At 57.7% G+C, this 21,280-nt stretch overlaps 1 protein-coding gene across 1 annotated transcript in view; it reads right to left on the reverse strand.

Annotated features, from left to right (window-relative positions):
* Positions 1-227: 227 nt before the first annotated feature.
* DNAH1 (dynein axonemal heavy chain 1) overlaps positions 228-21,280 on the reverse strand; it is an 81,576-nt gene continuing 60,523 nt past the window's right edge. The window contains exons 47-77 of the mRNA XM_038003844.2: positions 20,480-20,710; positions 18,863-19,059; positions 18,247-18,382; positions 17,103-17,311; positions 16,666-16,837; positions 15,720-15,911; positions 15,249-15,359; positions 14,350-14,535; positions 13,842-14,033; positions 12,370-12,537; positions 12,095-12,286; positions 11,767-11,898; positions 11,124-11,249; positions 9,646-9,765; positions 9,369-9,518; positions 9,094-9,254; positions 8,010-8,235; positions 7,674-7,869; positions 7,214-7,365; positions 6,032-6,228; positions 5,634-5,778; positions 5,226-5,384; positions 5,014-5,145; positions 4,170-4,340; positions 3,907-4,086; positions 3,660-3,836; positions 2,832-3,002; positions 2,549-2,679; positions 1,524-1,875; positions 951-1,185; positions 228-395 (exon numbers count right to left, since the gene is read on the reverse strand). Coding sequence (XP_037859772.1) covers positions 274-395; positions 951-1,185; positions 1,524-1,875; positions 2,549-2,679; positions 2,832-3,002; positions 3,660-3,836; positions 3,907-4,086; positions 4,170-4,340; positions 5,014-5,145; positions 5,226-5,384; positions 5,634-5,778; positions 6,032-6,228; positions 7,214-7,365; positions 7,674-7,869; positions 8,010-8,235; positions 9,094-9,254; positions 9,369-9,518; positions 9,646-9,765; positions 11,124-11,249; positions 11,767-11,898; positions 12,095-12,286; positions 12,370-12,537; positions 13,842-14,033; positions 14,350-14,535; positions 15,249-15,359; positions 15,720-15,911; positions 16,666-16,837; positions 17,103-17,311; positions 18,247-18,382; positions 18,863-19,059; positions 20,480-20,710 — 5,421 coding nt within the window. The 3' untranslated portion in view covers positions 228-273. The remainder of the gene's footprint in view (positions 396-950; positions 1,186-1,523; positions 1,876-2,548; positions 2,680-2,831; positions 3,003-3,659; positions 3,837-3,906; positions 4,087-4,169; positions 4,341-5,013; positions 5,146-5,225; positions 5,385-5,633; positions 5,779-6,031; positions 6,229-7,213; positions 7,366-7,673; positions 7,870-8,009; positions 8,236-9,093; positions 9,255-9,368; positions 9,519-9,645; positions 9,766-11,123; positions 11,250-11,766; positions 11,899-12,094; positions 12,287-12,369; positions 12,538-13,841; positions 14,034-14,349; positions 14,536-15,248; positions 15,360-15,719; positions 15,912-16,665; positions 16,838-17,102; positions 17,312-18,246; positions 18,383-18,862; positions 19,060-20,479; positions 20,711-21,280) is intronic.

Raw genomic sequence — 21,280 nt, forward strand, 5'->3', positions numbered from 1 at the left:
GGGTCAAAGAGGCATCTAATCTTGACTGGTGTGTTCTCCCTGGGAGGGCGCTGGGCATCTCTTCCTTGTTGCATTTGGACAGGTAAAGCAGGTCAAAGCTGCCACCTCTGTCCTGCTCTCCTCTGCCAACTGCATCATCTGCTGAGGCTGCTGCAGCCCCTCACTACCCCACTGGCAATGAATCCTGCAGAGGGGTCCTCATGCAAGCAGCTAAGGCAGAGCTGGACTGCTTAGAAAATTCAGCTTTAATGGCCTCAGCCCTTCTGTCTCAGTCTAGTAGTCCAGGGCACAGATGAGGGCCACACCACGCTTTATCCAGTGTCGCTGGGGCTGATGGGTGGGGATCTCCACAGCAATGACATAGTTGGTGGAGTGTCCTGTGGTTGATAGTGTTCCTGGAATGGGCAAGGAGGGGGACGGGTTACGTCATGCCCTATTACTACTAGAGCAGGGATAGCGTAGGGGCAGGGCAGTGGGCAGGCTAAGCTGAGGACAGGGAGGGGGCCCTGACCCAAGAGGAAGCCTGCCTGGTGAGGGGGTCTGGCCAGGGTTCAAGCCTGCCCAGAGTTACTGTATTGGGGACTGAAGATAGGGATGGCGGAGTTGATGCCACTTTTCATTCTCTGATGGACCCAGTCCAGACAAGTTCCTGCTCTGGGCCTCAGTTACCCCTCTGAACTCCCAGTGACAGGCTGGGGCTTGTAGGCTCTTGGGGCCCAAGGTGGGCCTGCTGAGGGAGGCATATAGGATAGGAGCTCAGGGCTGCTCCCCACAGCCAGATGGCAGGCCTTGGGCATTAACCTGCTGGCTGCTTGCTGGCCTGGTCCAAATCTCTGTTGTCCTTCCTTGTTCAGCTAACCTGGATCAGTCTGACTGGCTTGGGCTGGGCCGGGCTGGGTTAGTCCTGGGTCCCCCCCCAATAGTGTAGGCTCCCGCCCCAGGCCTCATACCAGCACGAGTCAGTGTCTTGTAGATGGGGCACAGGTAAAAATCCTGGTCCTGAGCCATGCGGTTGGGTGTTGGCAAGAGCCAGATAACGGCCATCTCTGTGTACAGCTCCTTGGGCTGAGACTCGGCCAGCTGGAAGGCCTCTGGATCCCAGCGGGCACCTTCCAGGAATAATCCATGGATATAGCACCCTACTTGGGGTCTTTGTGTTAACTCCGATGGTGTCTCAAGCATCACCTGTGGGTAGACACAGACACACCCCCCACACACAACAATACCCAGAATCTGGGTTAGGAGGCACAAAACTCCCTTCTGAGATCTGCCTAATGCTGCCTGCCTGCCCATCATGTACCTACCACGTTAGCCCATGGCCTGTGGTCTGTGCCCTGCCTCTGTGGATTTCTGATGGACCCAGGCCAGACCCGTTCCTGGGACTCATGGCCTCCTCTGGCTTGCGTCTTTCCATGCCCTAGCTTAGGGAGCCCCCAACTGCCAACCAACCGTGGTCTCAGAGCCTCTCCTCCTTGGGCTGTACCCTAGCCTGTCATCTGACCCGGCCCTGGCTGTGCCCAGACCTTGAAATCAAAGGAGATGGTGTCGATGGAGATGACAAATTTGCGGGCAAAATTCTGCAGAGTGCCTGTTAAGAAAGCCTGGGGGAAGAAGAAGCCACTGATCCAGAAGACAGCTGGGATGCCACCTTGGATCCAGGCCTGCAGGAAGTCCAGGCGTTGCAGCAGGTCCATGACCCATGAGGACAGAGGCTTGAGCGATGGGTAGGCCTTGGCACTCCAGAGCTGAGGCACAGTATTGTTGTACAGGCTGGCAGCCATCAGCTCCAGCTGCGAGGACATCACCACCAGCCCCTTGAGTGCCTTGAGTAGGTCTTGCAGTGTCTGTGTGATCACCTGCAGCAGCCGATTGTACCTGTGAGGCCAGTGGCAAGAGAATAGGTAGTGGGCTGGAGTCACGTGGCAGTAGCTGTGCTCCCCAGCTCAAGGCCACAGACTGAAAAGCAATGGCAAAATACAGAGAGAGACTAAGAGCAGAGAACTGGGTCAGGTGGCCTGGGTACAAATCCCAGCTCTGGCCTTTAGCAAATGTGTGAACTTGGACTTGGATAGCTTACTGAATATTTTGGGGGCACAGTTTACTCATCTACAAAATGTGAATAATAAAAATATGGCTGAGTTGGCCGGGCGTGGTGGCTAATGCCTATAATCCCAGCACTTTGGGAGGCCGAGGCAGGTGGATCATGAGGTCAGGAGATGGAGACCATCCTGGCCAACATGGTGAAACCCCATCTCTATTAAAAATACAAAAATTAGCTGGGTGTGGTGGTGCACGCCTGTAGTCCCAGCTACTCAGGAGGCTGAGGCAGGAGAATCGCTTGAAGCCGGGAAGTGGAGGTTTCACTGAACTGAGATCACACCACTGCACTCCAGGCTGGCAACAGACAGAGACTCTGTCTCAACAACAAAAATGGCTGAGTTAGAGGTGTAGCACTTGGCATGGCACCTGGCCCATAGTAACTCCTGTTGTCATTTCTCTACAGTCCAGTGGCTGCTGACTTGGGGCGGGGGTGTGGCGGGGTGATTACCTAATGACCTCTTGTACTAGCACTGTGTTCATTGATTCCTCATACAGTACTGGGTACTTGGCCATCACCCATTGCAAGTTGATAGGCTCAGGCACCTTAAGCAGAATGTTTTGGGTGACGTCCTCCACTATCTGCAGGGGCAAAGGAACACAGGGGTCAAGGCTGGCCCCCCTTATCCCCTGTGGGATTCCACATACACAGAGCTCCTTCCCACAGGGGAGTGGGCAGGATGGTGGAGTCCAGCTTGTCCAGCCCTTGGGCCCCTTCCTCTGACACCACCTACCTCCTCCCGGCCCCGGCCGCCTGCAGAAGATGATTTGGGTTGCAGCTGGATGATGTTGCCCAGGAGAGCGAACGTCTCGTTCTGGGCAAAGGTGATGTTGGCATTGTCATGCAGGCCAAAGATCTCAGGCATATCATTGAGTGGGAGGCTCTTGATGTAGGAGAGGTAGCCCTAGGAGGGAGGAGGCCAACATGGAAGCCCCTGGCTTGCTCCACCCCAGCCTTCAGAGTTACCCTCCAATGGAGCACATCCCCACTTGTCATATCCCCCACTTGTCACTCCTGCTTATAACCCTTATGCATGTCCCTGCTCTTCGGACTCCAGGCCTCTGAGGCACTGTGTGGCATGGCCCTTGCTTCCCTCCCAGCCCCCTTGTTACTGCCATCCATTCCCTGCCCCTCTATTCAGTGGCCCAAATTTGTCAGGCTCCTTCCTGCCACAGGCCCTTTGCACTGATGGCCCACACAACCCAGCCCTGGCTCATGGCTTCTCCCCACACATCTTAGGGGAAGCATCATTTCTGTGGCAGCCCTCCCTGACTGTGGAGTCTGGGCCTTGTTACCATCTTGGAGGAGCTGCCCCAAGCCTCCACTGAGTAATTCCACCCAGGAAGTGGCTGACCAGGAGTTCACTCACAGAGGCGAGCCCCAGTGGGCAGGGACTGACTCCCTCGCCAAGGCTGTCTTCGTGGGATGGATTGATTGATGAAAAGAAAGCTGAGGGAGGGTGGGGGCTGCCTCTCCTCCCACCCAGCACCAAGGTGCTCATGGTACCCTAGAACCCCAGCCTAGCAGGCCCCTCCTGTGTAGCCCTTTGGGCTGGACTCACGTGGAGGTCATAGGTCGGTGGGATCTGGTGGTAGATGCCCGAGGCACTGTAGCTGTGCTCAGGGGAGAGCACGTCAGGGTTGTAGAAGTCCTCCAGGATGTTCATGATGCAGCGCCGGTCCCAGTCATCAGTGACACGGCCCCCGTAATTGATCTCCCCTGCCGTGTACTTGAGGACCTATGGGGTGGGTGGGTGAGGGCTCCCCTAAGTGCCCAGTCCCCCAAGTCCCAGTCTGCCCCAGGCCCACCTTGTAGGGGATGTCATCATATTCGTCCAGGAACATCTTGAGCTGGCTGATGCAGATGCGCAGGTCTCCGTCCGTGAACTCATAGGGGATGTTGAAGCCCAGGGGCCCAAACTTACGGCGCTCCAGGGCATTCCCATGGAACAAGCACAGAGACAGCAACAGAGACTTGAACTCCATCACCTGGGGGAGGTGGGAGGCAGGGGAGGTGAGGAGCCGGGACAGGGGCCAGGTATGGTGGGCCTGTGTGCCCAAGTGTGCCTCACCTTGTGGCAGGAGTTGAGGAAGTCTTCACTAAGGCTACTGTAGGACTTCAGCAGGTTGGCCTTGACACCGCGTGGTGGCTCAATGGTCATCTTGGAGCCGTTCTGCAGGATGGACACTGGGAACTTGTTGCTGGGCAGGCTGGTGAGCCAGAGGCGGAAGTCCCTGTGTACCTGATGGCCATGGCTCCACGTGAGTATTGAGATCCATGCCTGGTGGCCATCCTGACACCAGGCTGCCTCCTGCTCAGGGACCCTGAGGTGGGTCAGACGCGGCTGCACAGACAACTGGTTAAAAATTGGGCTTTTAGCTGGGCGCAGTGGCTCACATCTGTAATCCCAGCACTTTGGGAGGCCAAGGCAGGCGAATCACGAGGTCAGGAGTTCGAGAACAGCCTGGCCAACATGGTGAAACCCTGTCTCCACTAAAAACACAAAAAATTAGCTGGACGTAGTGGTGGGCGCCTGTAATCCTAGCTACTCGGGAGGCTGAAGCAGAAGAATCACTTGAACCCGGGAGGTGAAGGTTGCAGTGAACCGAGATTGCACCACTGCACTCCAGCCCTGGTGACAGAGTGAGACTCCGTCTAAAAAAAGAAAAAGGGGCTTTGGCAAGTCCCAGGTCACAGTCTGTGCTGGGTGTCCCTGGGCAAGTCACATTACCACTGGTACAGGTAACTGGGGGTGGGGGTGGATTGAGAGGATTAAGGATGCCAATGCGTGGCACATGTCAGTTGCTGAGCACATGCGGCAGAGTGCTTTGCATGATTCTCTTATTTCTGCCTCATTAGTCCCTGATGGATGCAGAGGAGGCCCCAGTGGGTCTGTGATGGGCAGGGCAACACACCTTGTCAGGGTTGATGTGCTCAATGAGGCGTTCTAGGGCTGGCATCCAGCTTGGTGCCAGGTGGCAGTTCTGGAAGAAGACCCACTTGCCCCTCTCTATGGAGCTGCGCATCATGGCTTCTGCCCGAGGGCCCTGCAGGGGCAGGAGCACTGAGCAGGGGGGCAGCTAGCCCATCCCCCAGCCCACTCCCTTCCTCCCTGCCTAGCCCTGACCTGCCCCTGGCCCAGGGAGATGGCAGAGAGCTTTTTGGAGAACTTCATTTCTTCGGCAAACTTGTAGAGGTCGGCAGCAGGGTCTGTGCCAGGTGACAGCACAAAGATGAGGGGTGTGGTAGAGTTGGAGTCTTTGAACACCACTGACAGGTTGGCTGTCTGCAAGGGCAGGGAGAGATGCTGAGACCACCTGGGGCTGCAGAGCGCTCAGGGCAAGGGAGGGGGATCTGGGGCTCTCAGAGTGGTCCCCAGTGGCTTCCTGGTGGGGGCTAGAACCTCTCAGAGCCTTTAGGGAGCAAGCAGGGGTCCTGGCCTGGCCAAGTAGTCTATCCAGATGCAGCCAGGTCCCTAGGACCCAGGGCGGGGATGAGCTCAAGGTGCCAGTCCTGCCAGGGTGCCAGCACTTGCCTGGGGCTCAATGAAGCGTGGCTCCAGGTTGGTGGCCACAAAGTCCTGCATGGCGTTGGTAACCTTATCCCCGCGCAGGCAGCGGAGGACTAGCAGCTTCTGGAACTGGTCTAGGTACTTGTCCCAGATGCCAGGCAAAGGCTCCCTGCAACAGTAGCCCACACCTCCCTGAGAGCCAGCCTGTTGGAAGGAGGTTGGTGGCCCTAGGGATTCGGCTGGCTGGACAGCTGGGGAGAGTGGGCTATCCCAGGGATACAGCAGTGGGGGCACAGAGGAGATGTGGCCATAGCTGCTGGGCAACCCTGGGTGGCCCCCTAGAGAAGGCTCTCAGACAAGACTTTCCTAGGGACTCGTCCCCTCGATGGGCTCATCCTGCCATATTCTGGGGCCCAGCTAACCGGTGGGGCTCAAGGCTGTCGAAGATGACCCGGAATTCTGAGAGGTGCTTCACGAAGTCGGAAGAGAAGGAGGAAAAGTTTGGCAGGTTCGAGAGTGCTAGGATGTCTCGCCAGGCCCGGTCTGACAGCCAGTCCGCTGCTGGATTCTCAGTCATGATCTGGATGGAGCCCCCGGATAGGAGGTAGTGCCACTCACTCTGGCAGGGGACAGGAGGAGGCTCATGCTCAGGCCCTGGCCAGCTCCTCCTGCTCTGGGCACCCCCACCCAGTAGTGTCTCTCCAACCACCCTCACCTGGAGAAACTGAGTCTCCCTTGGGGGTGGTAGTCAAACAGGTCTGGGTTAGTGTTCCCACCCTGCCTTTTCCTGACTGTGTGCCTTTAGGGCAAGAGATGTGACTTCTCTGGGCCTCTGCCTTCTCATTTGGGAGTAGAAAGAATCAGAAGGTTGACTGCTTCCCAGGCCAGAGTCCTGTGCCAGGCATGCAGTTAGGGCTCTGGCAGTGATGGCTGTCACTCTCACTGTCTCGGCAGGGCTTTCCACTGCACCACGAAATGCGTGGGGCTTCATGAGAGTGTGAGTTCCTGGCCAAGCAGGTGTGGGAGGCTCAGGACAGTCTGTCCCTGGGGACAGTCTTCGTGCTCAACAGCACACTCAAGGCTCGAGAAGGCCTGTGCTCACAGCATTGGCCTTCTTGAACCTCGAGCCATTGGTTGGAGCACAATTAACCCAGGGTCTTCTGGCTGTTTTTATTTATTTATTTATTTTGAGACAGAGTCTTGCTCTGGCTTCTAGGCTGGAGTGCAGTGGCACGATCTCAGCCCACTGCAACCTCCACCTTCTGGGTTCAAGCGATCCTCCTGCCTCAGCCTCCTGAGTAGCTGGGATTACAGGCATGCACCACCACACCCAGCTAATTTTTGTATTTTTAGTAGAGACCAGGGTGGTCTTGAACTCCTGGCCTCAAGTGATCCACCTGCCTTAGTCTCCCAAAGTGCTGGGATTGCAGGTGTGAGTCACCGTGCCCAGCCCTGGCTGTTTTAAATCAAGGAATTGTGTTTCCTCTGCCCCTTTGCTCTTGTGGCGCCCTCATGCCTAGCTTTCCCTTTCCTTCCAGCCTATTCTCAGGCCCTGCCACAGGGCCACCCCTCAGGCAGTCTGTCCTTGGCATCTCTGCCAGCACCTGGTTGATTTTGCCTTCATTCATCATGATGCGAACACACAGCAGGAAGGCAAACATCAGCTTGTGCTTCTCAAAGAGACTGCGGCAGACGTTGCTGTAGAGGCTGTAGGTCAGGTAGCGGTTGATGTTGGAGATGCGCTTCTTCAGGTTGTCTGTGGAGTGGAGAAGTGATGGCAGCACGGAAAGGTGAGAGGAAGGAAGAGCCCCGGCATCCAGCCCAACCTAGCCAGTCTCCCCAGCAGCCATAGGGGCGGCCTGGGCTTCCCCTTGGGCACTTGGTGTTCCCAGTGAAGGGGCTCTGAGGAGGGTAGGAGTGCTGTGTGCATTCTTATGTATTGTGAGTCTAAGAGGAGAGTGTATGCCAGTGAACACAGTTGTGAGTCTGTGTGTGTCCCACAGTGGAAATGTGTCCACATGGGTCATATCTGTGCAGGGTGGGAGCCTGGCATGCCGGTGCTACCTGCTCTCTCTGAATTGGCGATGCCCGAGAGGAAGATGTTGAGAAACCACTCGAGGGAGTACTGGTACATGGGGTCCACGTTGGCCAAGTCAGACACACAGAAGAAGAGGATCTGGGTGCGGACAGCCACGGGTATGTACTCCATGCGAGTCAGGTCGATGTCCTTCTCCGTCTGCTCTGCAATCCTGACCTTGGCCTGTGGGTGCAGTGGGTGGGGGGAGGGGTCAAAGAGCAGAAGGCAGAGGGTTTGGGGGGCAGGCCTAGGGCAGACAGGGAGAAGTGGGGGGCAGGCCCGGGGAACGCCCAGGGCAGGTAGGGGGGCAGGCAGCGGCTGACCTGGATCTCAGCAGCTTTCATCTTGGAGGCTTCCAGCACCTTGATGAGTTCCATGTCATCTACAGGGTTGCCCTCGGAGGAGCTGAGCCGGTACAGGATCTGGTCCTCAATGTCCTTCAGCTCCTGGCGCATCTTGGCATTACTGATAATCAGCTGGTTCTTGGCCTCCTCCAGGTCGGGTCGCTCCTCTGCCACTACCTGGCCCAGTAGCTGGTCCTCTAGGCCACTGCCGGGGGGAGCGGACACCAAGTCTGTACTACCTGGTGGGCGCCAGAGGGCCAGCGGTGAACCTGCTCACCTATCCACCTGTGCTTCTAGGGCTCCAAGAGCCTAGCATCCTTGCCAGTGTTGTCCTAGGAGGCCTAGCCTCCATCTCAGGCTTCAGGGCTAGTGCAGAGCCTGCCTTCAAAGATACCAGTTCTCAGTGAGACCTTGGGGGGCAGCCTGTAATCCTAGAAGGGGCTGAGCAGTTGGATGTGTGAATGGCTAGGGTCTCAGGACAATACCTCCTTGGCAGGAGGGGCTGTGATACCCGGGGCAAGCCTTCAGGGTGTTTTTGCCCCCTGCTTTGTGGAGAGGTTCACATTGACCACTGAAATGGAGGGCTTAGCACAAAGCAGGCCTGTGGGCTGTGGGCTGTGTGTGGATGGCCCGTGAAAACCACAGTGCCTGGGCTCGTGGCAGCAAAGGTAAGAAGCAGGGTATTTGGGTTCAGGGAGCCAGAGTGTGCCCGACTCAGAGCTCTGGGGCAGCTCTGAGGATGAGGGCACAGGGCCTGGTGAGGGCTCAGCAGGAGAGAAGGGGTCCCTGAAGGAGGTGAGGCTGGTGCTAGACACGGAGGCTGGGGACCTTGGCCAGGGATCTGATGAGGTGGGGATGAAGGTTCTTAGGTGGAAACAGTGGTGGGTAGCAGGAGCTGGTGGAAGGGCTAGAAAGGCTTGGAATGTGAGTGCCTGGGGGGAAACTGGTGGAGACTTTGAGTGGGGGAAAGTCCCACTGACTCCCGACCTGGGGGTGGGAGAGGGGCAGCTGGGCAGGCAGAGTCAGAGCTGATGCTTGGGGGTTCCCAGGGGTGGGGGCTTACCTGGGCGACAGGGTGAAGTTGATAAGGGTGAGTTTGGTAGAGATCTCGGGCGTGTAGTGTGGGTTGGGCAGCTTGGTGGTGATGTACATCCTGAAGTCCTCGTGGTAGGGGATCGCCGTGTCCCCCAGCTTCAGCACCGTGTTTCCCTGCTGCTTGTACGTCTGTGGCAGGTGGGACTGGTGGGTACTATGGCCTAAGCATCACCAGTGGGGCAGGGGGAGGGGACTGCCCTGTCCAGGCCTACAGCCACCCTGCCATCACCACTGCAGACCCACCTGCTTGAGCAGCACAGGCTCCAGGGCCGGGTCCAGCTCCTCGCCCACGTTCTCCAGGAGACATGGCTTGCCAAAGCGGATGGCGTTCTCCATGCTGCGCAGGAAGTCACGGTCACTCAACTTGAACACGTCCAGCCCATTGTCCTTCTCCTGTAAGGAAAGGGTGAAAGAAGAGGTTGCAGGGACTGCCAGCCAGCCTGAGGCTCTGCTGCTCACCATTGCCCTTGCTATGCCTGGCTGGGGGGGGGGGGTGGTGGTGCCTGGTGGGTGGGCTCACCATGTTCTTGATCCATTTGTTGGCCTGGCTCTGAGGGTCAATGAAGTGGGTCCAGCGCTGGGAAAACTGGTTGATGACCCCGTTCTCCACTGAAAGTGTGTCGTTGGGGAGGCCAGCGATCTGTGGAGAGCCAGGCACTGGACTAGGTCAGGGCTTTCCTGCAAGCAGGGTCACTGGGGGCATCAGCATCTCCCGGCCTCGTGCTTTGGCTATGGACTTCCCTCTCCTTACTGCATCCCCTTGGAGGTTGCGGGCAGGTAATAATGTGGGCAAGGCCTCACCCCCAGGACTCCTGCCTCTCCCCGGCTCCTGGGCTGGATACCTAACCATGGCACAGCCCCTGAGAGAGCACGGGTCCAAGGACACTGATGGCCCCAGATGGACAGAGAAATCCACAGACAGAAAGGCCTGCCTTCACTGTGCCTTTCTGTCCTCTTACCTACTGAGTGCTCGCTTGGTGAGACCATCTTCATGGAGCCCACACCCCACTGACCCTCCTGACCTCTGCCCACGCCTGGCCTCTGCCTATGGCCTCTTGGTTCCCTCTCTTTGCCAACTCTCCCTGCCCTTTGGAGTCTTGCTCAGACACTTCCTTTAGGAAACCTTTTCTTTTCTTTTCTTTTCTTTTCTTTGCTTTGCTTTTCTTTTTTGGCAATGGCAAGATCTTGGCTCACTGGAGCCTCTACCTCCTGGGTTCAGGTGATCCTCCCATCTCAGTCTCCCGAGTAGCTGGGACTACAGGCATGTACCACCATGCCTGGCTAATTTTTGAATTTTTAGTAGAGACAGGGTTTTGCCATGTTGCCCAGACTAGTCTCGAACTTCTGGGCTCAAGCAATCCACCTGCCTTGGCTTCCCAAAGTGCTGGGATTATACTGCATCCGACCAGACAACCCTTCTAAAACCTACTGTGGACGCTGCTTCTCAACCTCCACCCAACCCAATTTTTTTTTTTTTTTTGAGACAGAGTCTTGCTCTGTCACTCAGGCTGGAGTGAAGTGGCACAATCTCTGCTCACTGCAACCTCCACCTCTTGGGTTCAAGCCAATTCTCCTGCCTCAGCCTGCCGAGTAGCTGGGATTACAGGCTTGTGCCCCCACACCTGGCTAATTTTTATATTTTTAGTAGAGACGGGTTTTCACCGTGTTGGCCAAGCTGGTCTCGAACTCCTCACCTCAGGTGATCCACCCACCTTGGCCTCCCAAAATGCTGGGATTACAAGCGTGAGCCACCATGCCCGGCCCATCACACTCTTAAAAGTACCCCTAATCCCTCTCCCCACATTTAGCTGTGCCACACTCAGTCCAGCTTTCTCCTCCTCTCCTACCCACCACCCTCTTGCTGGACAGGAGGGTTCAGCAGAGGCAGCTCCGAGCCAGGCCCTGGAAAGCAGGGTAGGAAGGAGGCAGAAGGCTCCTGGCCCAGCCTGGACCATACCACAGGCCCTGCCTGGGCACTCCTGCCCCTGGGGTGGGCACCTGCCACGAGCGGATCTTCACAGGGTTCCCCAGCGTCCCGATTAGCGTGGGCTCGGAGGTGTGTGGGACGTTGTGGCTCCTGAGCTGCTTGACCCAGCTGTCGTAGAGCACTGTGCGGTACTGGCCCTGGGGAGATGCCAGACTCAGGACCACTCCACCACGACACCCACAGAGACCTCCCAACTCCCACCAAGCCACAGTCCTTGGCAGTTACAGAGACCTGAGCTCAGACATGGAGCCAGATACCTGCATTCTAATTCCACTTTGGGTGACTTTCTTGGCCTCCACAAACCTCAGCCCTTCATCTGTGAAATGCTAACGATGCCCGCCTGTAATGGCGGCTATGAGGATTAAATGGGACACAGATGGCATGTTTAGAATAGTGCCTGGCACGCAGCAAGTGCAGAAGTGTGAGCTCTTCTATGTTCCCACTCGGTGGCTTTTCTGGCTGTTTTGTACACTGCTGTATTCCCAGTGCTTTACAGTGCCTGGCTCAGAGAGGGAGCCTGCTAAGTGCTTGTTGAATGACTGAGTGAGGGGAGAGCCACCTGCAGGCTGCCTGTCATTGGAGGCGAGGCCTCAAGGAGGAAGGGTCTCTTTGGGAAGGCGAGGCTGGTCAGAGACACAGGTGGGGACTTCTTACCGTGAAGGGGCCCAGGTAGGCCACAAAGCCGGCGGCCACCAGGACATCGCCAGAGATGTTGTTGAGCATGTACTGCAGGTTCTCCACTGTCTCCTGCCAGCGCACCTTCTCATCCGACAGCCCGTTGATGAGCTGGAGGGGTAGCCCCGTGGCGTGGGCTCTGGGAGGCTGGGCTAGGGGCCTGGGGCTGACCCTACCCACTGTAGCACCTGGGGCTGCCAGGGAGGGGGTGTGGACAGCCACCCGAAGACCCACCCTCGCCCTGGTCCCTTCTGGCCCCTGTCTGGGCCAGGCCCACCCGCAGGCCTTGCAGGAGAAGGGTGCACACCTTGCCAGCGCGGCCCAGCCGCTGCTCACACTGCTCACACTTCAGCTCCAGCTCCTCCTTCTTGGTAATGCATTCCCGGTACTTAGCCTGCATTGTGGCGATGCCATCCTCCACCTCACGAAGGCGCTGTTTTGCCTCATCCAGGATCCGCTGTGTCACCCCCAGGTCGTCCTGGGCCTCCCGCAGGGCTTGCTGTGGGGCGAAGGGCGCAGGGTTAGCTCGCCAAGTACCCCGGGGAGGGGAGCATACCCCCACCAACTCCACTCAGCCCTCACCCGCTTGGGCTCCACGGCCTTGGCCACGAAGTGGTACTTGTGCATGGCGCGCACCCACTGGCAGATGGAGGTGCAAGCCTTGGACACCTTGGCAATGGCGGCTGGCTGGAACTCTTCATTATCGATGTACGGCTGGATGGCTTTGATTACCACGTCCCCAATGTTGTCCTGAGGTGGGAAGCCTGGGCCTCAAGAGGCTGCTTCTCAAAGGTGACAGGGGAAGGGCTCTGCTGGGAGGTGGGGCCTGCCGAGGGATGCCCTGACTTTTATGCCCTGTGCAGGCCTCAGTATAGATTCTTTCTCCTTAAGGAACAACATAGCCCAGAAAGGCTGGCCAGAAAGGAATCTTTGGTCCCCAGGATTTTAGATCATATGATTAGGGAGGTCTTCCTTGGTATACTGTGGCAGTCTCGAGAGCCCATAACACACAAGACCCAACTTAAAAGCTCATTTAAAGGCAAGGGCTACTTTCTGAAAGCAAGCCCATCAGCAAGTATTGGGATGAGTGAGTGGTTCTGAGGCCCACCAGGCTCATGTTCAACCTCAAGAGCTGACGCCATCCCCTGGGGCTCTTGTCCCACCCAGGGAGAGTCCAGCCCTGTAATTCATAATAGGCCCAGGTATTTGCATTGCTCACGAGCTCCCAGAGGTCAGAGCGTGGGCCCCGGGGAGCCTAAGCACCAGCCTTGAGCACTCCTGACTTGGGCGCTTCTCTCAGAGGGACTTAATTAGGCCTGTGGGGCCTCTAGTTTCCTGTCTGATGGAAGAGGAGAAGGAGGGGTGGGATAGCCCATAAGGAGTCCAGATGCTGCTGAAATGGGTGTGGGATGTGCCCAGGGCCTGATACTGACACACAGTGGATGGTGGCCTGTGTGGGACAGGCAGCTACCCCCTAGCTAATTTCTGGGCTGCAGAGCTAAGGGGCTGTGAGCTCCAGGCTACTTAACCATGGCACAGCCCCCGAGAGAGCACATGCCCAAGGATACTGATGGCCCCAGATGGACAGAGAAACCCAGAGACAGACAGGGAAGCTGGGCCCCAGGTGCTGAGGCTGAGGGAGAGAGGGAATGACTGTGCAGATGGTGAAGGTCTTGGCCAAGGCCTGGGGGTTGCTGGGAAGAAAGGGCATGAAAAGAGAATCCCCAGGCTGTGGAGACTTGGAATGACCATGGGTGACTTCCTATGAGGCACAGGAGCCTGTCCAGGTCCCAATTTCCTCAATATCTTTCTGTGGGTGGGTCTGTCACCCTCAGACTGAGAACTCCTTGGGGCCGGGCTCTGGTTCCAGCCATCTGCGTGGCCCTCGGGCCCTTGTGTGGTGCTGGTGGTGGGGAGGTGGACAGAGAGAGACGGGACAGAGGCCACTGCACATGCAGATGCTGTGGTGGGGCAGGCTCCTCTCCAGCTTCACTGTCCTGCCGGGCAGGCCTTGTCCTCACTCACTGGCTGGCCAGGGTGCCTGGCATGCTTACCTTGTCAAACTTGAAGAGGCTCTCGAGGAAGCGGCCCGGGTCCTGCAGCAGCCCCTTGCCAGGCTCCCAGTAGTCATCCACCTTGGTGCCTGGTTTTTCTCCAGGCACCTTCTTGGGCTTGATGCCTTTCATGATGCACACAGCTTCTATGACCAGCTTCACGCCTGGGGGTGGCCGCTGCATGGCACGTACCTGCAGGCCCAGCCACCAAGTGGGGAAGACTCAGACCCAGTGGGCACCCCTGGGCAGGGACCCTGACAGAAAGGTTGGCCCTACCAACCAAGTCTCTACTACCACAGGACACGGGCAGATCCAGAGATCCACCGAGGTTGGCCTCAGCCCACAGTTCCTCCTGCTCCTCAACCCAGCTACCCATACTCCTACCTGGGCCCTGGGGGCTGGAACGAGGAGGGCGGGGCAGGCAGCTGGGTCCCAGGGGATGTGCAGAAGGAGGGCCTGAGGACAGAAGCATATGAGAGGGAATGCCAGGAGATGCCCTGCTGCCCACCTCAGTCACATCGTTCTTGTTGAGGTTGCGCAGGCTGGCCAGTGCCGCGTCCAGGGCCGGCAACGCCTCGTCCAGGTCCTTCTGAGCATCATCGGCAATAGCTTGTGCCTTCTTGGCCTTCTCGTTGGCTTTGATCTCCTCTGTCTGCACTGAATTCCGGGTCTCCTCGGCGATGGCCGTATCCACCTGGGGATGGGAGACACAGGGCTGTCCTCTTCCCTTTTCTCTTCTCTGCATCTCAGTCTCCTCAGATGGAAGGAAATGAGTGTTGGGGTGCCCTGTTCTCCAAGGGCCCTCCAGCTGTGATAGGCCAGAGAGGCCTGGGAATATCAGGAGTCCCTTCCACCTCCTGAGTGCTCACCACGGGCCTGACGTGTGGCTGGGGGCCTTACAAGTTTGGATATCAGTGCCCCACAGGCAGGGCCCCCTAAGCCTGCAGGCACCTTCACGCAAGACCGAGGAAGACCCTCCTCCTGCCTTTCTTCCAGCTTCTATCTGCTGGGAAATTTTGCAATGCACTGACTTTGCTGAGCAGGATACTTGACTATTCCTTCCAGAAAGCTGTCATAAGGAATACACAAACTGCAAGGTCTGCTGTGAGGATCGGGCCCTCCAACGCGGGGCCCTGTGCTGGGCAGACTCCGGGTTGTGGTTATTGGAATCGTTTGGATTCCTCTGCCTTGCTCCTCACCGACCCCCTGCCCAGTGCAGTGCCTGGCACAGAAGAGCTACCAGGCAAACATCCCATGACTAAATGGATGACTACTGATTGAGGAAGCTGGGGCACAAGGAGGCCAGATGACTTGCGGGGGCCAGGCAGCTAGCAAGCCTGTGCCTGTGTGAGGGTGCTGAGCTTCCTCAGAGTCAGGCATCAGGGAGGGGCTCAGGAGCACCCCAACCTTGATCTGCTCCATGGTGAGCATGGTGTCCTTGGCAGCCTCCTCCAGCAGAGGGTGCATACTCTCCAGGTCCTCCTGCATCTTGGCTACATCCTCAGAAGTGCGCAGCAGCTGGCGGTCAGGGCACAGAGAGGAAAACAGGTGTGGCAGGGGACAGAGAGAGCACAGGGCCCGCTGGGCCGCCCTCATTCATGAGAGAAAGGCTGTGGCCGGCAGGTTCAGTGGCCCCCAAGTTGCCCAGACAACCCCAGAGGAAGGGCATCAGTCCCCCAAGTATCTGTGGGGTGCCCTGCTCTGGCCTGGCCCTTGACTGGCAACTTTTGTGCTTTTGACGAGGGGGGAAGCCACCCACTTCAACAATGTGGGCTGCAGTTTGAAAGGCCGAGCGCGGTGTCACCCTGGAGTTAGGGCTGAGTGAGCGGGTAGCCTGCAGGCAGCTGGCCTTGTCCACGGGGACTCGCCTCGGCCCACCTTGTCGAGGCCGCTCTTCATGCGGTTCTTGGCAGTTTTCAGCTCCAGTTTCTTCTGCCCGATGAGGATGGAGAAAATATGAAGCAGCTCCAAGTAGCTCTTGGGGGTCACATAGTTGTGGCGGGTCAGCTCTGCCAGGTACTCGATGCACTTCTTGGACACTGACTGGTGGATGTACACACAGACCTGGATCTGGGGGAGTGAGACCATGGATGCCGGCCTGGTAGAGGCCCCAAGAAAGACAGGGACTGGGTGCCCACAGCCACTGCAGCCTGGGCCGAGGAGGGGCCACAGCAGGAACCTCCATGCCTCTCACACTCACTCTGTGAGCCTCACGACCTCCAGGTCGAGGTCACCTTTTGTGCAGATGAAAAACCCCAGGCCCAGGGAAGTCCAGAGGTTAGTTCAAATTCACATAGCTATCAAGGGCAGGGCTGGTTTTGAACTTGGACCTAGGTTTCTCCCAGCTCTCGGCCCAGTGGTCTTGTCACAGCCCCCATGACCTGCCTGTCTCTGAGAGCCCTGAGGGGTTGCCCCCTCAGATACTGGATCTAGGGGGAGAGAGGGCCCAAGGCCTCAGCACAGCTGGGCAGGGAAATGTTGGGACTGTCACGGTCTCAGGTTGGACCAGGCAAATCTACATCCCCATCTATGGTCCCTGGAGTTCTATCAGGGGGCTCTTGGAAGAAAGCACCATGAAGCCCTCAGGGAATAAGGGAAACAGTACCCATGCAGCTGTGTTCCCAGCACTCTAATCACTGTGATGACCTGTGGCACTGCCCATTTACAGATGAGGAAACGGAGGCTTAGACAGGAAGCACAGCCTGACCAAAAGCTTACCCTCTGTGGTGGGCCTGGGAATCTCACCCAGACCTTGGTGACCCTGAGCCCATGCCTCAAACTAAACAGTTCTCCCCAAGGGCCTGAGCTTCACCAAGACACCCACCAGTCCTTGGATTTCTTCCTGGGAGGATTCCAGTTCTGGGATCTCATTGAGGAACATGGTGGCTACAGACTTCAGGGCCTCTGCCGGCCACTCGTTAAACCAGTCGATGGTACAGCAGTTGACCAGGGAAGGAAACTGCCTCAGACGAGCTCGGAAGACCTCTCCGATGGGGCTGGAAAGCCAGAAATCCAAATGCGGTCCAGAGACACTGACCAGTGCCCCCAGGAGCCCAGGACCCAGGGTCCTTGCACAGCCCTGTGGCATGGCAGCCAGGACACAGCAGCACAACAGCCTGGGCCCAACGACACGATGGCCAGGCCCAGGGCTGCGTCTCCTCATCTCAGGCTCCAGCGCGTGGTGTCCAGTGTCCCCGGGGCCAAGCCCTGTACACACCCAGCTCCGCTGCCCCAGTGCAGCCTGGCGACAGCTGCCTGTACCTCATGCACAGCACCATGTGGATGTTACTGCGCACACGCCCAGTGTAAGCAGCCATGAGGTTGGCCTTGGTGGGCTGCAGGCCCTGCTCCTGGACATAGGGCCGCATGGTGCTGACAATCTGGTCCTGCTCATCCACGGTATAGAGGTTGGGAATGTCACCGGAGTTTAGGACGTTGTTGATATCCTCCAGGAAGGATTCGTTCTTGATCTGGAGAGGAGTGAAGGGTTGGGGAGCTAAGCCCCTGCAAGTTGGACTTCATGACCATAGTTTCGTTGGACCTTCACAACAGCTCCATTTGACAGACTGTACCACTAAGGCTCAGAGAAGCCCAGAGTCACACAAGTGACCTCATAAGAGACTAGCCCGTATTCATAGTCTAGGATTTGCCCCCGTACAGAAGCTATGAAAACCACCGGGTTGCAGCAGGACCCTGGGTCCTCAGTGGGGGATTTGGCATCTTCCTCTTCACCCCTCTCCATGCCTCAGTTTACTCACAAGAGGAAACCATTGCCACGGGCAGAGATAGGTCCTTGCCCATCTCATACAGCCTGGGCCCGGCTTGTGTTAGATGGCATCCTCCCTTTCCTGACTCACACAGTGGCTGCCTTGAAGGGAGTTCTGGGGTTAGAACAGGGCTGTGAGCAGAGGGGCCTTTGTCCAGGGTGGGGCATGTTCGGGGGCTTCAGCCTGGGCCCCTGGGCCCAACCCTGACCACCAGCCAGGTGGTAGCCTGTTCTGTCTTGTGACCCTAGATAACCTCTCAGAGATCTAGGGAGAAGCCTCATGTCACTCCAAGAGGGAACAGGGAAGCCATGGGTCCCCAGCACTTTGGGGACAAGCCCTGTGGTCCTTGAGGTGGGATGCCATTGGCCAGTGAGTGGGGTGCTATGCTACCAGGGCTTTCTTTACCCTTGGGGCATGAGTGATGACCTATGCCCCACCTTAGCTCTGAGAGGTTGGGTTTGGTCTCATGCTCTCAACTTGCCCATCTGTGGCCCCACCTGGTCCTGGCGGTTTCTTCTGAGATCTGCCCTGGCTGACAGTGAGCTGGGCATGAAGGACTGACCACCTTCTGGGATGCTATGCTCAGATGGGATTGTGTCCAGCCCCCCGAGCCCTGCCCTCTGCTGTGGCAGTGGCACCTGGGTGTCCGAGAACAGGAAGGTGATGGGTAGGTTCTGAAGGCCCGCCTTGAGCAGGACCTTCTTGACATCCTCGCGCCACTCGGGCATGCCGTAGTTCTTGGATAGTTCAATCTGGAAGCACTCGTATTCGGCCCTGGAAGCAGAAGTTTGGGTTGAAGCATGCTAGGGGCTTGGGGCCAGGCGCTGAAAGGTGGTGGGTGGCCACACCCTACCCCGACCACCTGGAGTTCTGCTCCCATCCTGAGCAGACCTGCAGACCCTTCCGGCCCTGAACCCGCTTTTTTGCCTCTAGACCTTTGCCCAAGCTGTACCCTTGGTCCAAACGCCCTTCCCTTCCATCCTCCCAGCTCTGATTCTAAGAGCAGCCCTGGCCACCTCCCCTAGTAATCCCTCTGGGATGCCTGCTCTACACTTCCCTCCCCACAGCACCACAGGGCACTGCTGCTGCCTCTCCCTGCAGCCCAGGTCCTGCTACTAGTCTTTCCAGAAGCCTGTGGGCTGTGCGGGTCTGCTTCAGGGCTGCCTGAGGCCTCTACCACTGTACAAAAGCATGGGTTAAACCGACCAGCCAGCCCCGGCCACCCACTGCCCAGCACGCCTCGGAGGCCCTCACATGTGCGAGGCGAGCCGTGTGAGGGAGCTGCGGCCGCTGCCACCCACACCCAGCAGGAGTGCATTGCCCAGCGCCTGGCGCAGGGTGCGGCTGATGCGGCAGATGTGGCTCATGGCGTCCATGAAGAGGACCAGCTTCAGCTTGGCCGTGTTGATCTGGTTGTAGTCCTCTATGTACTCCTCAATCACCTGCATCATCTGCGCACCAAGGTGAGGATGGCGAAGGCGGGGCTTCTCTTACTGTAAGGTCTCCCCGCTCCCCCGCACCCACCTGCTTTCTTCTCTGTCCTGACCAAGAAGCATGGGTGCCTTGACCACCCTGTGACCTGGCCAGCTGCATGTTTCCCTGCAGGCTCGAGCCCAAGCTGAACATTCCCAGACACTGATAAACTTGCTTAGGTTGTTGCTCTAAACACTGAGGGATTGGCCTAGTGCGGTGGCTCATGCCTATAATCCCAGCACTGTGGGAAGCCAAGGCGGGAGGATCACTCGAGCCCAGGAGTTCAAGACCAGCCTGGGCAACATGGCGAAACTCTGCCTCTACCAAAAAAATATATATATAAAAATTAACTGGGCATGTTGGTGCATGCCTGTGGTCCCAGCTACTCGGGAGGCTGAGGTGGGACAACTGATAGAGCCCATGAGGTGGAGGCTGCAGTAAGCCAAGTTTGTGCCACTGCCCTCCAGCCTGGGTGATGGAGCAAGACTCAGTCACACACACACACACAAAAACAAAAACAAAAACAAAACCCACTGAGGGATCAAGCATATTGTTAAACACATAGAAGCTAGCCCCAGCCCACCCAAATTCCTTCAGTCCTCATGTGAACTCCATAACTCATAGGACTCCTTCGTTGCAGACGTACCATACTGAGCTAGAACATCTCTGCTCTCCCCCATAAGTGAGTTCCCCTAATAAATGCTCTGGACTGATTACCCTGGAATTTAATGCTTCTTTCTTTGGAATCTCAACCAGTCCAATCTAGGGATGGCTTGAGGGCAGTTCCTTGTAGGAACTTGCTTTCTGCCACTTTTGGGGTGACTCCAGCCATGGGCTCAGGCGATCAGAGCACCGTGTCCTGGGGCCCTCCCTGACGGGGAGCTCACCTGCCACAGCGTACCCTGCTCCTCCTGTGCATGGTGGGGACGCTGGGCCTTAAGAAGCCAGGCCCCCCTGCACGAGGCCTCACCCAGGGACACATGGAGGCCTGAGAGGTGAGTCAGAGCCCTGCCTGCTCCTTCTGGGGCTCACCAGGGTGTGCTGACCCTGGGACCCTAGTGGGAGCTCTGGGAATTAGGAAAGGATGCATATAGAGAGAAACAGAACCATGGCCCCAGGCCCCCCAACCCAGCCCTCTGTGGAGGGATGATTGCCCCTATGTCTAGAGCCCATCTCAGCTGGACCACAGGCTGGTTCTCAGAGATAAGCAAAGAAACCGGTACCCAGAGAAAGCAAGGGCATGCCGGGAGTCTCCTGGAGCTGGCCTTCTCATCCCGAATCCTGGCCCCTGGTTACAGTGTGGTGGTCTGTTAGTGGTGACTGCAGGGGGCCTGGGCCCCAGGGAGGCAGATTGAAGAGGACCCCACCAGGGGTAGGGCGCCTGCCTGGACCCCTCACCTTACTCTCACTGGTGATGAGCTCGTAGGACTTGACATCGGAGCCTGGTGACATGAAGTCCCCGTAAAGAATGGGCTGGAAGGGGCACACCTTGTTAAAGGTCACCTCCCACTGCTCCATGCAGCGCTTGAGGAGCTGGTCGAACCAGCTGCGGTCCTCCTCATTCACCAGTCGGTCCCGGAACACGCGGCAGTTCTCATGATACCACAGTCGCAGCAGCTGCACTTGGTCCTGCGGTAGCCCCAGCATCGGTGCCTGTCCTTGGCCCCCGAGCCCTCAGCTATCTCTCAAAGCACTAGGCAAGGGAGGGTGGACCCCAGTTCCTGGGGCCCTGACTGGAGCTTGGCTCCCCTACCACGGCCCAGGCACAGTGTGCGGGGGCTGCTGGCCAGTGCGACTGCTGGCTGGCTGAGGATGCAGTGGACTGCACAGTGCTGCCTGGCCTCCTCATGCCTCAGCTCCAAGTCCAGCTGGCCAAGTGCCTCCTGGGTGTCTGGCTCTGCTAGTTTGTCACAAGCACCTCACTTCCACCATTTAGCCCCCTGTGGCTCCCCTAACCCCAAGCCTGTGAGCGATGCTTGATTCTCCTAATACCTTCCCAACACCCCACATCTAACCACCCACCAAGCCACACTGACATGACCCACAAATCTCCTCGGAACCTGCCCCTCTCTCCATCTCTGCTGCCGCCTCTGTCCCAGCTTCCCTGCATCTCCCTGGGTGGCAGAACTGCCCTCTGGAAGCTCCCAGCCTTTTCTGTAGACTTTGTTGGCTATAAACATGGCTACAAGGCCAGGGCCA

The sequence above is a fragment of the Chlorocebus sabaeus genome, chromosome 22, assembly GCF_047675955.1.
Source record: "Chlorocebus sabaeus isolate Y175 chromosome 22, mChlSab1.0.hap1, whole genome shotgun sequence".
Taxonomy (NCBI): domain Eukaryota; kingdom Metazoa; phylum Chordata; class Mammalia; order Primates; family Cercopithecidae; genus Chlorocebus; species Chlorocebus sabaeus.